Here is a 17419-nt window from a genome sequence, read left to right as displayed (position 1 = left end):
ATGGAAGAAAACATCACATGCCTAATGCATGTGGCACTGACAGAGAGGCAGTGGTCGCAGTTATCACCTCTTTATTCACCCTCTCCACTCTGCCCCTGGTAGCTTTCAAGGGGATTAATAGGTACTCAGGACAACTGGCTTACTTGTACTCAAGTGCCTAAGAGAGCAGTGGCAGCCTACCCTTCAGAACTGTGTTCTTATGCCAGGTACACGAAAATAACTTTCAAGGGTTTTAGACAGGCAGAGGAGAAAAGCTGTGGTGCATTAGAAGGTATATCTTAGGTGGAGAATTGTCAAAGATGCCAGTGCTCCTGACACATCTACTACCTGTGGGCTTTTGGTAGCAGGTAAGCATGTTTGCGCTTTTGGGAAGTCCCGCCGTTGTTAGGAGAACTGATGTAAATACTCATGAGAAGTAATGCACTCTGCCAATTTTGGCTTGTTTGCAAATTGTGGATAAAGATTTTGCTGATTTCTTTGGATCAGCTCACCAAGTATTAACATATCAACATACATATCTTTGGAGACATGAATTATTTGTAGCAAGTGTTCAAAAGGTCAGAAAAGCAATTTTCTTTTGGGGATGTGTGAGTGGCCGCATGAGTGACATGATATTCTCTCATCCCTGATTGTGTTAGCATTTTAATTGCCTGTTCCATCTAATGCTAATTTTGATTCTTGATGAGGTCTCAGTGGTAGTATCTAAGTCCATTCTCACTGAGCGTTCATCCCTACAAAGCTTCATTTATGTGAAAGCTTGGGAATAAAGAGGTATAAGCCAGCCAAGTGTCAGTCTAGTTTCATTATTTGGGCTGCTATCTGACAAATGCTCATGTACTTTGGTCAGCTTTAGTCATGACTGGGCTGTAGCCTTCAGATCAACTATCTCCCAGCAAATAAATTCCGGTATGAATTCAGTATGGAGGCAACTTCAGTATGAAGTCGCCCATTTTGATTGTTGTGGTAATGTATATATATATATATCTCCATTTCTTCTGCTGATCAGGTAGAGAAATTACTGAAGAGATGTGGTTTTCACTTTATTTTGAAAATTAAAAAATGGCTTGTTCTCCGAATGCATTCATTCCATACCCTGTTAAGTTTAAGCTGGAAGATGAAGAAAGCAGCAGCAAGCAACATCAATAAAACTGTTTTGTGCCAAAAAAAGGCAGGGAACTGCAAAGCCCAAGGATGAGTATGACAACTACACAGCTTAATGAGCAGCTCTGTAGGTTCGGTAAGGTGGTGGATTATGAGACTTGGCCAGAGTTTGTACCTGCAGTAAGTATCTGGGGAGACCATTAGGGTGATGGGCAGCACTGGAAAGGGAGGTTACAATTGCCTACTGCCTCTGCTTCTTGGGAATGAGAAGAAAATGGCTGTATACGTGTTTGTACACAGGGGTGTGGGTTTGTGGTGCTTCAGTGAACTGAGACCAATGTAGGCACGGATGGGGCTAACTGAAAGCAGACATACAAGGAAAGTTAATGCATATTGGTCTAACACAAGTATTCATTACGTGCACATCACAGAATCACAGAATCACAGAATGGTCAGGGTTGGAAGGGACCTCTGGAGATCATCTAGTCCACCCCCCCGCCAGAGCAGGGTCACCTACAGCATGTTGCACAGGACAGCGTCCAGGCGGGTTTTGAATGTCTCCAGAGTGGGAGACTCCACAACCTCTCTGGGCAGCCTGTGCCAGTGCTCCACTACCCTCAAAGGGAAGAGGTTCCTCCTCAAGTTAAGATGCAAGTTCCTATGTTCAAGTTTGTACCCATTACCTTTTGTCCTGTCACTGGGCACCACTGAAAAAAGACTGCTCCCATCCCCCTGGCACCCTCCCTTTAAGTATTTGTAAGCATTGATAAGATCCCCCCTCAATCTTCTTTTCTCTAGACTAAAGAGACCCACGTCTTTCAGCCTCTCCTCATATGAGAGATGTTCTAATCCCCTAATCATCTTCGTAGCCCTTTGCTGGACCCTCTCCAGCAGATCCCTGTCATTCTTGAACTGGGGAGCCCAGAACTGGACACAGTACTCCATGTGCGGCCTCACCAGGGCAGAGTAGAGGGGGAGGATGATCTCCCTCGACCTGCTGGCCACGCTCTTCTTGATGCACCTCAGGGTCGCATTCACCTTCTTGGCCGCCAGGGCTTATTGCTGACTCATGGTCATCCTGTTGTCTACCAGGACTCCCAGGTCCCTTTCCACAGAGCTGCTCTCCAGGAGGTCAGCCCCCAGCCTGTACTGATGCACACCGACTTGGCCCAGCTTGCCATGCTACCGTGCCTCTTGTGGGATGTTTACTGTGGTGCATAACCAGTTATGTCCTTCCAGAGACTTGTACATGTTGAACAGCGAACAGAGAATAAGCTGTTGTGGTGATGGCAGCTATTGAGGTGCTTCACGGGGAACCTTGACAACAGTGTCTCCCTGCTTCTCTTTCTGAGATGTCTGCCTGCAGTGCCAAAACACTAGGATCTTAAAAATAATAAACACCATTTTTCAATCTCTGAAGAAATAAATGAGCAGGTTCTGTTCAGACAATGCTCTCTAGTAAAAATAATTTTCATTAAGCCTACTGTGAGTGTTTACTTGATGGAAATAATTTGCTGGTGAAATAAAAGGTTTGCTGTTCTCAACCTGAGAGAGAATTTCTAAAGTCACTATAAAATGACATTCCAGAAAAAGGAGCAAAAGCAAATAATTCTTGAGGAAACATTTCAAGCCTCTTACCACGCTGTTTAAAATCTAACTGAAAAGCTTCACCTCCCCAGACTTATATTAAGGCTGATATTGATTATGCACTTACAAAGAAACAAAATGCTTCATTATGGAGAGTAATTTTGAAAGTGTGTGCCCATTTCAATGCTTTAAATAAGGCACCTTTCTGGTGCCATCAAGTAAAAATTCTAAGCAAGTATAAACACTGGGCTGAGAGTCCATCTTGTCTCAGCACTGCCCTAGACTGACTATGCTTTTTTCAGTGCATGACAGTCACCACCTCACAGATGTATTGAACTATATTACATTTATGTGTACGCAACTGGTGAAAAGTTCAGAATAAACTGAAATCTTTCTCAGCACCATTTTCTAAGGCTCAAAGTGATTTTGTCTTCTTTGGTTTAGACTGTTTTGTTTTATATTTGTGTTGCAATACTATTAAACATTTTATACGTGAATATTCCACTGTTTTGACACTGTGAAAATGTTTTTATTTGTCAAATCTGAGCAACTGAAGACTAATGGAATCCTTTTGAAAACTGATGCTGTGAGGTTTTGGGGAATTTAATGTCTTTTCAGTCCACAGGAAAATCTTATATCATGAGTTTCTGCAGAATGAACACTGTACTTACTGGCCTTCTGAGAACTTTTGGTTCCTTGAATGGGATGTGCTACAAACAATGAAAACATTGCTTTTGTTGATGACATAGGTATTGGGAAATTATTTTGGTTAATCCTGGATTTGCTTTATTTTCCGTTTATTTAACATGTTAAACTATCCATCAAAGCAGAGGTTCAAATGCTAAAATTGTTCTTTCTCTGCAGTAAACTGAACTGAATGTGGGGAAAACTGTTAATCCTTCCTAGAACCTCATAGAGAGAGAAGTATTATTACAAAAAAGATGATTTAACTCTAAACAGTGCAACAGCTGAAATGTGAAAAATGGAAATTCTTAGAAAATTGCTGCATTGTTTTGCCTTGGACTCTATGCAATCTAACCAGCTTGTTTAGACAGACTGCGCTGTGGTCAGTGGCAGCAGCTGGTTTGACCAACGACAGAATAAAAATTCTTTTCAAAAACCTTAATTGACATTTCTCTAAAGTCTAGCGCCATAAAAGATATAAAGACTATGTTAATGACAAAAATTTGCAAGTGCACGTCTTGATCCTGTGCTCATGGAAGACAATAGCAAAGCTGCCATTAACCTTGTTGCTGAAGGATAAAGTTGTTTCCTTTTATAACCTGCAAGTGTTTTGGTAAGAGTAATTGATCAATCGTCCCGCCACCACGTGGGGCAGATGTTAATCTTGATGTTAATCTTGAACGCACTGAGGTAAAGCAATTAGTTCAGGTTCTGCGGTGATTAAGTGCTGAAGATGGACAGTGCTCTGTTGCTGTTCTCTGGTCTAATCATCAAGAAACACCTTTCTCCCTTCCTTGACAAGAGATTTTGAAAGACATTGTACAAGCTTGGATCAACCAATATTGTGAATTAAACAAATTTTGGCTTATGTATTATAGAAATACATTGGGTATGTTCAGTGTGCAAGCTCACTGGACACACAATATTTGAACAATTTGAACAGGTTTTACCTAACCTGTGAACGTCTTTCAATCCACAGCTGTCATTTGGCCAACCCTCTCCCTCCAGTAACTTACAACTTTCAATTTCTAGTGTGCAATTTTGTTCATCCAGAGGATATCTGCGTAGATCCATCATGCAAGCAGCTGTTGTTGTGATCCTGTAAAAGGAGGGTGAAAAAAATAATGAGATTTGAAACCACGTTTTACTTGTTTGAGAAGGCAAGATTTTCTGTAATGGCTTTCCTGTTTGCTTAAATACAGAATGGGTACGCACATGGATTCCTGGCATACAGGCTTTACATAGCTTGTAAAGCATGATTAAATAATTTATACTGCACAATATACTGGTTATAGTTTAAGGCATCAGATCATACACTGAATATTGTAGAGCAGGATTTTGACTGAAAACTTAATGTGCAAAAGCGTTCAGTGTTCTGAAGAACATTTAGTGAAATTTGTACTTGGATATCTTATTTTTAATGTTCTTAATTCAGATGTCTTCAAACTGTTTTGCAGATTGTTTTATTTATGACTTGTCCTGCTGATAGCTTTTTTTTTTTTCATTTTGTTGTCACCTGCTGCTGTTTTAATTTTGTCTGATAGCTGTGCTTATTTTCATCCACGCTGTGGAAATATTGGTAATATCTGATTCATTATTTTTATGGCTTCGTAATCAGTTTATCATTAGCTATGGTAATTGAAAATCACCTCTTAAAAATGGCATGATGCAATCAAACACTTGTGAAATATAATATCGCATGGTGGTTACTTAATGAACATTGGGACTAGCTCTGATGTAGGCTGGATCTTTCAGATCCTTGCTCCTTCTAGAGAGCGTGTGGGCTGATATGTGGTCCCTGAAGGTATTCGCCATACCCTAAGCCTTTTTGCAAGGCAGTTCCTCTCCTTTTGTTGGATCGTAAATCACAGAGCATCTAAGCAAATATTTGTTGATAAGCCTGTGACACTTGAGAGGAAGGTTAAGTGACTGCATGAGGATGAGGGTCAAATCATAGCTTCTTTTAAAGATCCCTCTAAGAAAGACACTTGTAGTGGTGCTTTCATACTCACAGAAGTGAGTTTGTCTTTTTCTTTTTTTTTTTTTTTTTATACACGGAGTCTTAAATGCTTATAAAACTTCTGAAGTTGGGAATAGGCAAACTTGGCTTGTAATTTTATTGGTCTCTCTCTCCCTTTCTCAAACAATTCCTACCTGAGAAAGGCAGATAACCTCTTTTCTTGATCCGGATTTGACCCTGTTGTTCCAGCTCCATGTTAATGTCACAGGAACACGTCTGGAGATTTTACTTTTGATGTTCTGGAAGTCAAGCACACTTACATGCTGTATTGGGGCGATAATTCTTGCTGTCACAGAACTGACAATTAAAAGCAAAAAAATGCCATGTGTTTCCTTACTGTGACATGCTTCAAATTATCGTAAGTCTACAAAATCCGTCTGCCTACCTGTGTATAAGGACCATCTAGCAAGTGCTGTTGTAAGAACCAGTCCATGTAACTACTCTAGAATACTGTGGAAACGGTATATTTATGCTTTTGCTCAGGCTGATTTTTGTCACATTAAATAGAATTGTGTGTGTCTTAACGGGTTTTGCATTTGTCATAGAAAAGGTTGAGGGCTTCAGCACAGGCAGGACCTCGTTTAGTTTAGCCATGTACCCAATATACCATGCATTGAGAAGACAAGCAGTAATCAGGCCAAATGTGTACTTAATAATGCTTAAGATCATACATAGCAATATACTAACATTAGTCACAGTTAAATGATTTTAAATGAAGGTTTCATAGGGTAATGTTTTGTTCCCAATCAATAAATCTGCCTTTATGGTAATTTAGTTCACCTATATCAACCAGATTTATTTAAATGTGTACAGAAGTAGAAGTTGACATAGTGTTTCCTATACCACAGAGTTACTGTGGCAAGCGATTTCCTAATGGCCAGAGTATCTGCACTGCTGACTTCTGCAGTTTTGGATATTCTACATAAGCGGTAGCAATTTGTTATTCCTTATAATATCAATACAAATTAATTGTACAGTATAATAAATAATGCAATTTTTGTATACCTGAGATATAAATATTCCACATAATTATTTTTTTCCTGACATTGTAATTCTGACAACTATATTGACTTCTCACTATTTGTGCAGTTTTTGGTGCACTGGTTGGTTTGGTGTGTCTGATCACCGCTATAACCCAAGAACAAAAATGAATGTGTTACAAAGACACTGCACTTCTAATTGCAGGTGGGGTCTGGAAGTAAATACTTGGATTATGCAGAAGAAAGATAATAAGCCCTTAGTATTGATTTCTGGCAGCAGTAAGCAATCCAAATCATAGAATTATAGAATGGTTTAGGTTGGAAGGGACCTTGAAGATCATTGAGTTCCAACCCCCCTCCCATGGGCAGGGACACCTCCCACCAGACCAGGTTGCTCAAAGCCCCATCCAGCCTGGCCTTGAACACCTCCACGGAAGGGGCCTCAACAACCTCTCTGGGCAACCTGTTCCAGTGCCTCACCACCCTCAGAGTGAAAAATTTAACTTCCTGCTATCTAATCTAAATCTCCGCTCTTTCAGTTTGAAGCCATTACCCCTCATCCTATCAATCTGCCTAGCCTGTGTATTGGTAATTTCTCATCCTTTGCCTTTGCTAAATCACTCCTTGTCTCTATGCTACAAGAAAAGGTAAACCGGAAGCACTTAATCAATGATCTGTGCTGCCCTCAGCTCTGTTTTGCATCCCCTATAGGGCTTGTAGGGCAGTCTGTGCTTTGGGGTCAGTCTCCATACTTTGGGGAAAGTCAAAGGTGGTGGTGGTGAGCAGCTCTCCCCCTCCTGACTCTTAACCTATTAGCAGCAGCGCTGAAGACTACTGTGGCTCTCCAGTGCAATAGTGAGCAGTTGCTTCCAGGGGAGAGGGGAGTGACAGGATTTTAGCTGAAGCTGGCAAAGATGAGAGCTGCACAACACAAGATGAGAAGGACAACTGGAGATTATTGTCAAGCAGGTAGTGGAGGGCGGCTGTCAAGAAGCTGGAAGCTCGTGGTTTTACAGCAGCAGAAGAAAGGATCCCACTTCAACTGTAGACCCGCAACTTTGGAAATGGTACAGAGCCCTGGGCAGGGGGGATGGAGAGCATTACCTGCCCAAGGATGTGTCAGAGCCAGCCGAGCCTGAGCTGCGTGCCCGTGTGAATGGAGAAAGGCAGGTGGTACCTGCTGGAGGCTGCTCCCTGAAGGGCAGGGAGGCACCAACCTGCCAACACAATGTGATGCTTCCTAAAGCTGGAGGTGCTTAAACGTTATTGGGAATCTTGGGCTTCCTTGAAAACAGCCGCTTGTAATTACTGCAGGAGTGCTTCAGGATCCAGCAGCATTCATTACCTCTAGTTCATAAATCTACCTTTCAAGCATTGCTTTCTCCCTCATGATAGACCTCAGCTGTGTAAAATTTTTAATGGCATTATGCTCTGGATAACCACAAAACTTGTTTAAGGAGATAAATTAAACCCAGATGCAATCATGGTAATTGCTGTCTCGATTAAAAAAGAATAAAATCTTTTATTATAAATAGAGTAAAATCCCAAACCTGTTACTGGCTGCACTCTCTTAGTGGAGAGGGTAACTGATGGCTTGCACATGCACCAGAAGCTTGAAAATGAAGACATTCAAATGCAGAATACAAGGGTGTAATGGCAGGAAGGGGAATGCAATAGTCTGGAGACAGGGCAAAGCTGCAACAAATCTGTGTTCAAGAGGATTAGCCCTGAAAATCCCCGGGCACAAGCGGTTTGTGGCAGTGGTGGAATGTCATGAGGCTCTGTAAAAGTTTAAGTGGAGGATTAATCCTGCACTTGAAGCAGAGCTATTTATAACTCAGAGTAAGATATGTTACTTCTAGGCTTTCCTTTTTTAAAATATGTTTTAAGTTATGTATTTTTCCAGTGTTGGGGCTAATCTTTTTTTTGTTTGTACAGTGTCTTTTGCCCAACTATCCTTACATTCTTTAGATTTTTTTTGAATACAAATAATAAAAATGAAAGTATGCAAAGAAGACAAGCAGTTAGGCAGACATATACCATTATGCTACTTAATTTCATTCTTGTCAGTACTCAGACATTCTCAGATGAAATGAAGTCTGACTGCTATCAGGAAAGATAAATAACATGTACAAAAAAGGAAAATTAAGTGATTTTGTTTTCTTAATTGTGTCTTCGGGCTCAAGTTATCTGATCCCCTTCTTAGCTTTTATTTGAATGTCTAACTGTCTGAATATCATATTCTTACTATATAATCAAGTTTGTTTTTGACATAAATAAAATTATATGAAAGACACTGTTGATGTCCAGTATTTGCAGAACTGACTTCCTTAAGTAACACTGTCAGAGGATTCCCTGCAGGGCAGCAGGTCTTGTAGGAACAAATAGTAAAGCTTAACATTTTGTATTAAGTCATCAGTGAGCAGTGAAGGTAAGTTCAGAATGAGTGTGGGAAGTGGAGTTATGGTTCAGTACTTAAAACATTTCATCAAAATACTGTCAAATAGCTGTTCCTCAATTCTTGAAGAAGGAATAGAAGCAATATTTAAGACAGCAATGACAACTAAATGTGGAGATGATCAGAGCTAAACAATGCAAATTCTGTTGTGAAATGTTCCCTCCATTTGGAGGACAGGTATCAAATTTTAATATCTTCATTCTTTTTCTCTCACTCAACAGAGCATAAATTATAAATATATATGAAGATATGAACTGGGATGGACTCTTTTCTTTTTCCTTAAAAGCAGAATAAAATCTTCAAATAAAATAATGAATAATCATGCTTCTTTTAACAACTGCAGAGCTGGAGCTCTAGCACACACTCTAAGTAGACTTTCATATCCTAGGTAAAACGTTGCTTTTATTAAATCAGTGTTAATTTAACTTCAGTGGTATCAGGGAACTTAATCCCATAGTAACTGTTTGACATCAGAACTCAGTCCCATATCCCTGCTTTAACTGGCCCATTTTTTCTGGAAGTTGGAAGAATCTTGATGTTTAACATTTGATGGGATGCCTTGTAGGGAGAGTTATTGAAGGAACAGAGGAAGGCAGGAAAAATATACATTTGGAGGCAGAAAAATGTACATTAAATCTGCAAATTTTTTTCTCTGTCCATCCCTGTCCATCTAAAACCTTGTCCATGTACAAGGTTTACAGTTGTCATGCCTGCTGACACTGTAAACTTCCAAACAAAGCCTGAATGCTTGACCCTGGGAGAAAACGTCAGCTCTGAACCTGCAAACATGCCCAATGTCTAGTGCTTGGAAGAGCCTACTTACAGCAGGTACATTTGAGCATTAGCATTATTTGGGTTGCTATCATATATTTTATATAATATAGTGTATTCTTGGGAAATCTGTGTTCAACAGTCTGTGCCTTCCTTGTCTGGTCAAATTCTATTAAAAGAGAAGTTACACATATTAGTAAAATTGAGAAGCGCCAAGGATTAAATAATGATACTTTCCCAGATCTCATTAGAAATTGAGAGAAAATTGGAATCTTGGGTTGTGAACCAGATGCAGTAAAAGATTCAGATACTTAGTTTTACATATGAGTACATTAGCATGTGGAAACCTTTTTTTTTTTACGTTGGAAAAGGATTATAATTTGGCTATTTTTTTTCCTTTTTTTTTTTTTTCCCCGTCCACAAAATCAGTAGGAAATATATCTTTGATGTTAGGAAGACAGGATGTCAACTGCTAGGTCACTGCTCTAGACTACATACTTTGAGATAACACTCAAGTTTATAAGCAAAGGTTTTGTATGGATTTAGGTTAGCAAGTGCAACACATTTCCTTTTAATCTTGCTCAGAGAAAAAGCAGAGTTGCATAAACATGAAAAAATAAAAAGCATCTTGAGGAAGATGTGTAAAGATAAATACACAGCTCAAAGAGTTAAAGCTGAGAACAGGGTCTACCATGAGAAGGGCTCAACAACCTTTATTATACCAGTTAAATTGACCTGTTCTACTTAAGTATCACAAAGACATGGCTGGGAAACAGGTGTCAGACTATGGGCTTTCTACTGGGTTTTATTGATACCCTGAACTGGTAAGTGTTTGCTTGATTTGCCTCTCCTTCATCTTTGGTTTTCATTGAGAAAAATAAAAAAATAAAAAAATGGATTCAAATTTGCAAAGAAGAAATGGTTTTTAAATGTGGCAATCGTGTGGTCTGCCTTTCTGAAAAAGGTATATATTTATAGATGTATGCCACCACATTCCTTTCCTCCCAATCTTCCCCTTTCATTGCCCACAGTGAATCTCAAATGAAATGCAAGCAGCTCAGCAGTAAGTTTGGTAACCTCAGGTATCAAAGTGATGAGCAACTGGGGCAATAGTGTCTTGAGCTAGCGTAGCTGCAGCCAGAAAGGGACATGGGGTCAAATTCTGCAATGTCTTTCAAGGGCTGAAACATTGTTTTTCAGATGAAAAGAGCTGCAGTGGTTAGAAAAGAAAAAACTACTGAAAAAATCAAAAGAAGAATTAACTATAATAGTACCACTGACTGGTGCTGTAGTACAGTAATAGACTGGGTTTCATGCTGAGACCTGGAGGAGTCATTCTGAGTTCATTGTCTGTCCCTGTCTACCCAGTGTCATTCCTGAGAGTGAATACACTTGTCAAATGTAGAGGAGGAATATTCAGTTTTCTCTGAGGTATAAACACAATTGTCTGTTTCCAACAAAAGACAGGCATGAAAAGTTAATCTACAGGGTGCCAAATCAATCAACTGCACTGGCCTGAAATAAGAATGTAAAAAAACCCCAAACCCTTAATAGAAACATTGCTGTCCCTACTACTCTTTTCATTCACGTCCGTTCTTCTCCCCAGAAGCTACTGAGCTGCCTGCTTGGGCTGCTGTGCTGTCCTGTAGCTCCCTGAGACACTCCTCCTCAAACCAGGACACCCGTTCCTTTTTCCCCTCAGTCATATCAATGTAAGAGCTGCCCACCCAAATAAAGCAGAATTTGCCCGAGTTGATTTTTGTTGTTGTTAGGTTGGTTTAACATGGATCAGTTCATTGGTTGGGCTGACTTCTGTGCCCTTAAGGTGGTTAAAAGGCACTGTCTCTGTAAAGAGTATTGATGATGAAGAACTGATGAAGGCAGTGCTGGCACACAATTAATTTTGGCTATTCCATTGTCAGTGTTATGCACCAGTGAATTGCCAGGGTCATCCCATTGCTTGTTAGCTGCTTGAGCTTTGTCTTAGACAGAAGTCCTGGAAGAGTCAAAATGCAATTCTTTATTTAAGTTTCCAGTCCATCTCAGCAGTAGAGCCTAATCCTGTGGGATAAATTCAATATGTCTCAGGCAAGGGCAAGCGACTGATTTTAACGCACAGTGTGACATTCATCTAAGAGGGAAAGAATGGTTTGTGAGTGTGTCTTTGTATGTCCTAATGGTTACCAGGTCTGATGCAGGAGATGTTGGTTTGCAGTAAACACGTGCCTAGTCTTGCTGTTGTGGTCATTTCAGTTTGCTCCAATTAATATTCTTTAACATAACCCAGGCACTAGTTTCTTACATTGGTTTTACTCCTACAAAGCCATGCAGTGAACGGTGTCTTTTTCACTTAATAAAAATCATGAGTTCTCTCTGAGAATACCTGGTAACTTGGCAGTGAGGGGAAAGTAAAGCAAGAAATCAAAAATCATCTTCAGCTCTTCCTGAGACATTGGCCCTTAGTCAGTGCTGGGGACAAGATAATGGGCTAGATGGACCTTTGGTCTGGCCTTTTTTCATAATTTCTTATGTTCTTTACCTTTGACTAAGTTAACAACTAAAGTGGAGGTCTACCCATCACTGCTTTGTAGTCTGTCTCAGGCTATCTTTCATTCCCCAAATCCTCCCTTTCTGAGTCCAACTTGCCCAGGATGTATATATAGATGGTCTACATGCACAATGAATGAGTTTGGGGTAGTGCTTCTCAGGGAAGCAAGGGCCAACTTCCTTCACAAGATCTAATGCACTCTAGAAGATGGGTGGAAATAGTCCAGTCTGCTATGGGAGTTACAGTAGTACAAAGCAAGACTGGTTAAAAAAGAAGTACACGTATCCATGACAGTTCACTCCGGTATGCCCCAGAAATGTTTTCTATTCCCAAATATTTGATCTAGTCCCTTGCATCTGTGCACAAGTGATGGCACTGCTTGGTGTTTAGAGATTTAGTTTTATGAGTGGTCCTACTCAGTTACACATGTGACCGGAAATTTTTTCGTTTGAGATTGTTGGATCCACAGACTAAGGCAAGTAACAATGGGCGCAGTGCATTGGAACATCGTTAGTGTGTATGGCAATATATATTTTTTAAAGCCTGAATGACGAGATCATATAGACAGGGAGATGAGATGTGGATATTGTCACAAAATATCCGCAAAATGAAAAAAATTCACAACTCCTATTTTTTAGATATACACGGTGCTCTTGGACTTGTGCATTGTAGATTCATCTCTGCCTTTGTGAGCAAGCCCATGATGCTGTCAAACTGAGTCACTGGCATTTTGTGCTGGGTTTGCGCAGGTGTAAATAACTAATGCATACTACAAAGCAGGAGTTGCAGAGCTGTATCTTTATCTCTGGCAATTCCAGCCCTTCAGGGTGAGCAAAATATTAAAGACTACAGTGTGAGAATCAGCTTTGCGCTACCATCTATTCAAGTGCAAATACTCTTTAGGTCGACTGAACTGACTGTGAATTTGAAACCTATTATCCATCTGCTGTTTATTCTCTCTTTTTCCGCTTACAGGTTGTATTTACTTTCTTTGCTATTTTCTTTTTTCTTTATAAATGATGAAGGGCTGTTTGCTGGAAAGGTCGCTGCTGGTCTTCCTTTAAGGATCCCAGGTTTGGAAATTACTTGAAGCACTTTGAAGCTTATGGGTTTTCTGATGAGGGCTTGCAGCTGGAGAGCCTTGCAAACACAGTGCTGTGGTCTATATGACCTGTGGGCTGCCTAAGAACTGCCTGTGACAAGTAGGTGGCCTGGATACTTCACCACCAATGCCACCTTGAGCACTGGGCTGCTGCATGCTGGCCCCTGCACCATGCTGGCAGCGGTGTCTGTTACCTGAACCACTGAGTTATTCAGGGCTAAATATCCACTTTTCCACAAGGAAATTTTATTTCTAGTCCAGAAGAAGTCTCCTGGTCCTGTTCGCAGCACGTGTCTGCCAGCAGTTGTGCTGCAGAGTGGAAGCAGTGGTGTGCTGCGGAGAGCTGGGGGCCAGCCAGCGGCCACAGAATCACAGAATCACAGAATCACAGAATGGTTAGGGTTGGAAGGGACCTCTGGAGATCATCTAGTCCAACCCCCCTGCCAGAGCAGGGTCACCTACAACAGGTTGCACCTCCTGGCCAGCAGGATCTCCTTTAGCTGGCCCTGCTGCTGCCCTCCTCCTCCCCATCTCATGAACCTTAAGTCTCAAGTAGCATTCTCCCTTACAAACAGAGCTCTTATTAAACTCTGTAAATCCAGAGAGAGAGCTGCTGGCTAGTAACACGTGTGTGGGTGGGCCAGACTATGGCACATTGGGTGTCGAGGTGAGAACCTGATGGGAAGGATTCATTACGTTCCTTCACTGCCTGCATCACGTTCTCTTCAGGGTTATTCAGCATTCCCCATTGAAATCTAGCACTACACTGTCAGGCTCAGCATATTTTAAAATTTGGTTTGGGATGGCAGCTGGTTGATTTGAAGGTACGTTTTGGAGTCAGTAAAATCAAGCCCAGTATATTATAAACACTAGCTCGACAGGTATTCACCCCTGGACTCACCCCCACAACAAACCAGGTCTTTGAACGTAGAGACCTGCAAAGTGCCTAACACTATGAAGCATAACCTAACAACACAATAACATCCATGTGAGGAGGTTTTCAACCCTTTCAAGGTGTCTGATTCCAAGGAAGAAGTCAGGATTTCTTACACTATACTAGGTATGAATTCTGGCCAACTTTTTATATTTTGTTCACACAGAACACAGACTTCTACAGTCAGTAGAAGTGTAAGTGTCTCAAAGGTTTAGGTAATCTCGGACTTGGGTGCTGCAGACATTAAAATATTTTGGGGAAAGGGATATCACATTTTAGTTGTCCTGGGAGATTTACCTTGGCACTCAAAGTAATTGTTGGCAAATTAATCATTGTTATTTTGCCTAAAGAATCAAAACCTTGCTGAATAGTCTGATTTTTTAGCCGCCAGAACTCTGCTTTGGAGAACAGTTACATAGTACTGTTGCAAAGCGGGGATGGGGTGAGGAGATTACCCAAAATGGGGACAAACAGTCTTACTGGCTTCTGCCTTCCCTGGGAGGAGAGCCTGAAGCTCCAGGGCAGCGGTGGGAAGAGGAGGCAGCAAGGAAGGGACATCTCTTCTGTGGAGGAGTTGGGGGCGAGAGATGTAGCGAGAGAAAAGGTCTGTAAGAAAATATTTTGCTTTGACTGACTTAGAAGCTTCTAAAATCAAACCCTTTACCCAGATACGTACTTTTTATAGATAAAGATATTTTTCTGTTCAATACAGAGTATCAGAAATAATTGAGAGTAGAGTGAAGACGAATGACTTGCTTGTAAAGATCCAGAAAGAGAGGAAAAAAATTCACTAAAATGTTACAATGTAACTTTTTAAATATTAGCAGAAAGCTCTTTTTTTTGATGCTGGTAAGCCAAATTTCAGTGCAATGAGAGTTTTTATTGCACAGCTATAAACCCATGAAAATAAATTTTATAATATAAATCCCAAGAGAACCATAACTATACCAGGGCAAACAAGATACTTCAATAAAAAGTGCCTGAGAGTTGGCGCTGAAATTTACTGCAGAAAGTAATTTAATTTGACAGCGCAAGTATGTTGCAAGCCAAAAAGAAAAAGAGAGCGAGCCAGATGGGAAGTGCTTAGGATAAAGGAAGGTCCAGGAGGGAAGTAAAGTCAGATAACTGGCTTTCAATCTGGTTTCAATAAAAAAAAGTTGCTATATCTGTAACTTTTTCAGTATCTCTGTACAAACCTTCAAAAAGTGACTAAATGCGAGAAGAGTAATGCTACTACTGAAATTCCTAGATGCAGAGAATATCCACAGACTGAAATATGCTGCTCAGGAGGGAATAGAGGTCTGCTAGATAGCAGCAGTGATGTTAGTGTCATCTGTATGTTCACCTTTCTGGTTGTTTGTTTTTGTGTTGTTTATTACAAAATAAAACCAGGCCAGACACCAACATATATATTGTGTGTGCATGAAAGAAAAACATGCAGATGTTCAGATGTCTCCCCTTCTTTGGCAGAAGAGGAATCTAGGCAACCTCTTCCACACCCAGCCTGGTTTGTAATTGGAAGGCTTCAGGATGTGCTTGGCCACAATGACTGGTAAAAACCAGATTGTTTCGGGGATCAAGCATACTCCTTATTGACCGATCACTATCTAACTTCCTTGTAACTAAGGAAGGTCTTCCTGGATTTTGGAAGCAGGGGTGAGTCTGGAAGAGAATGCTGTCATTTCCCTGTAGGTGCTGTGTGACTCTTTAGGAACTGTGACGTCTCGTGTAGCTTCTACACGTCAACGTTACCCATATCAGTGCATCTCAAAGAGAAACCTGCAGATGGGGTGGGGGGAGAAATATACAGAAGCAGGGATCAAAACAATTTCTTGCTTTCGTATTTCTTGCCTTCTTCTGATGTCTGGCCTGTGGGAATTTCCAAGATGGCGGACTCTGCTCCTTTTCCAGTAGTTGTAGCTTTACCTGTGCACTGGAAAAGTGGGTCCAAACCAGTGGTTTCAGTACTAAACAAACTTGGCTGAGAGGCACAGAGATCTAGTGGTTTTAAATGAAGAGAAATGAGGTGTTATAAGCTTTCATGGGTGGCATGAAAACTCTTTCATAGTTGAAAAGCTTAATCCTGTCTTGATTTTGCACATCACACGGGAGAAACAGAATGGTTTTGCATGTGACATGTTCTCTGACTCTCTGTTAGGCAGTTGCTATTACTAAAGCCACAGGTTGGCAGCCCTTACCATTGGTTGACAACACCTGTGTGGGCCAGCAGAAAGGGCAGGGCTCTGAGAAGGTAACTGGGAGCACCTGGGGAGGTACCTGCCTCTCTTTCTTAGTTGTGTCTGACTTGATATCTAGCTTCTTCTGGAACCATGAAATGAGTGGGGAGCTGCCTTGGGAAGGGGGAAAAAAAAGGTTGAAAATACAAGTGCTAAACTTTTGTGTGTTGTTTTTTTCTTGTTGTGGGTTTGTTTTGTTGTTGGGTTTTTTTTTGGTTTTTTTTGTTTTTTTGTGGAAATGGGTGCTTGACCAGGCTAAGTGTCTGTTCAAGATGGGACATGCTAGTTTTTTTGTTGATGGTAGGTGAGTTCCGATTCTTCTTTAGTTTTAAGGAAGAGGAAATTAGTAACTGATCAATTGCAGGGAAACTTGACTTTAGAGTTTTAGGACAGGCTGAAAGAGTTGGGGCTGTTCAGCCTGGAGAAGAGAAGGCTCCGGGGAAACCACTGCCTCCCAGTACCTAAAGGGGGAAAACATGAGAGCTGGGGAGGGACTTTTTACTAGGGCATGTAGCGATAAGATGAGGGGTGATGGCTTCAAACTGGAAGAAGCTAGATTTAGATCGGATATTAGGAAGAAATTCTTCACTGTGGGGGTGGTGAGGCACTGGAACAGGTTGCCCAGAGAAGTTGTTGAGGCCCCATCCCTGGAGGTGTTCAAGGCCAGGCTGGATGGGGCTTTAAGCAACCTGGTCTAGTGGGAGGTGTCCCTGCCCATGGCAGGGGGATTGGAACTGGATGATCTTCAAGGTCCATTCCAACCTAAACCATTCCATGATTCTATGACTTCATGGTCCTATATTGTTTGAAACTACAGTCCCTGCTCCTAGGAGAGTGCAACAGCGTGGACATTTTCTATAGGGGTCCTGTGCAGAAAAGAAGGAAAGGCAACAGGCAGGAGGAACCCTGATTCAATGGATGAGGGGCTTCCATTTGAATTTGTGGTTAGTTTTATGGCTGCCCGTCTTTATGATGAGCTCACCTATGAAATCTATTA

At 41.1% G+C, this 17419-nt stretch overlaps 1 protein-coding gene across 2 annotated transcripts in view; it reads right to left on the bottom strand.

Annotated features, from left to right (window-relative positions):
- The window catches only part of GABRB1 (gamma-aminobutyric acid (GABA) A receptor, beta 1), a 68362-nt gene that overhangs the window by 29199 nt on the left and 21744 nt on the right, over positions 1 to 17419 (bottom strand). For both annotated transcript variants that reach the window (XM_009884967.1, XM_009884968.1), the window contains exon 2: positions 4389 to 4471. In XM_009884967.1, coding sequence (XP_009883269.1) covers positions 4389 to 4471 — 83 coding nt within the window. The remainder of the gene's footprint in view (positions 1 to 4388; positions 4472 to 17419) is intronic.

The sequence above is a fragment of the Charadrius vociferus genome, unplaced genomic scaffold, assembly GCF_000708025.1.
Source record: "Charadrius vociferus isolate BGI_N301 unplaced genomic scaffold, ASM70802v2 scaffold134, whole genome shotgun sequence".
Classification (NCBI taxonomy): Eukaryota; Metazoa; Chordata; class Aves; order Charadriiformes; family Charadriidae; genus Charadrius; species Charadrius vociferus.
Note: the sequence above shows the minus strand (reverse complement) of the source record. Positions and strands in the feature narration are given on the sequence as shown.